Source organism: Teleopsis dalmanni, chromosome 1 (genome assembly GCF_002237135.1).
Source record: "Teleopsis dalmanni isolate 2A chromosome 1, ASM223713v2, whole genome shotgun sequence".
Lineage (NCBI taxonomy): Eukaryota > Metazoa > Arthropoda > Insecta > Diptera > Diopsidae > Teleopsis > Teleopsis dalmanni.
In genome coordinates, this window is record NC_051846.1 from 117347127 (window position 1) to 117348235 (window position 1109).

At 31.4% G+C, this 1109-nt stretch overlaps 1 protein-coding gene across 1 annotated transcript; it reads right to left on the reverse strand.

The window, feature by feature from the left end:
• Nucleotides 1–232: 232 nt before the first annotated feature.
• LOC119673458 lies at nucleotides 233–894 on the reverse strand. The gene is made up of 3 exons (XM_038084738.1): nucleotides 694–894; nucleotides 537–639; nucleotides 233–463 (listed from the first exon to the last, which is right to left on the reverse strand). Exons 1-3 carry the CDS (start codon nucleotides 782–784, stop codon nucleotides 271–273), a joined length of 387 nt encoding a protein of 128 aa, XP_037940666.1. The 5' UTR covers nucleotides 785–894; the 3' UTR covers nucleotides 233–270.
• Nucleotides 895–1109: the final 215 nt, after the last annotated feature.

The window sequence follows — 1109 nt, forward strand, 5'->3', positions numbered from 1 at the left end:
AAAGCAATGTTGCTTTATCGCGTATCGCGTCATCAATGGAAAGAGGGTTTCCATATACCAGGCTCATTGGTTACGATGACTCTAGCGATGACTAGCGATAATTATTTATTAATAATATAACATAATTTATAATTATTATTATCATTATATTATTATAATTTAGATTAAGTTGCATTCTTTTTTTTTTGTTGTAAATATATAGGATAATTAGATTAAGTTATTAAGTGCTACAAAGTTAAATATTAGGGTTAGGTGAATTTCTAATAAAACTTACAAAAATTCGGAAAATCGAAATGCAGAATCACCGAGGATCAAGATGGGTATTTTGACACCATCAATCACCCTATTTTTGTCTTCTAGAGTAATATAATTTTCTAACTGCCTCTTAAGTGATGAATTTTCAAAAATGAAAGAGTCATTGACTCTTCCAGGATACCCAACATTTCTATAAAGAAAACGGTATCTGTAAATAAGTAGTTAAATATATTTGCGAGTTTATTGAAATTTCATTGTTCATTTACTTATAAATTACTTACCTATAATCTACAAGGGCAAACAAAACAATCGAGTACCACCCTTTATAGTTATAGTAGTCAACAGCATTCTGAGATTCTGGTTTTATTTCAATGTGGCTTCCATCTTTAATGTTGTTTACAATTAATATGTTTCAGTAATATTAAATTGAAAACTTACACATTGCACCTAAACATTGTGGAAAACCAAGAACCTCAAATCCTCGGATGCACTCATTCACCTTGTCGCTTGTTAATGGAAATGCATTCATGTACAAGGGTGAAAGAATTTTCCACACCTCCTGGCAAAATAATTTCAGGCAAATGCACACGGTTGACTTGCCAACGCCAAACAGATTTGCTACGCTTCTGTATTCAGCCGACGACCCAAGACAATACAAGCCAATAGCAATTCTCTTTTCTAAAGAAATTGAAATTCGAAAGGTTGTATCTCTTTTCTGTAGTCCTTTTAATAATTCACATAACTCCTTAAAACATTCCAAACTCATGCGAAAATTTTCTTTGAAAAAATTTGGACCATTTTTCTGGCAATCCACTTTCCAGAATTTCTTTGTTCTTTTCTGAAAAAAAATGTTA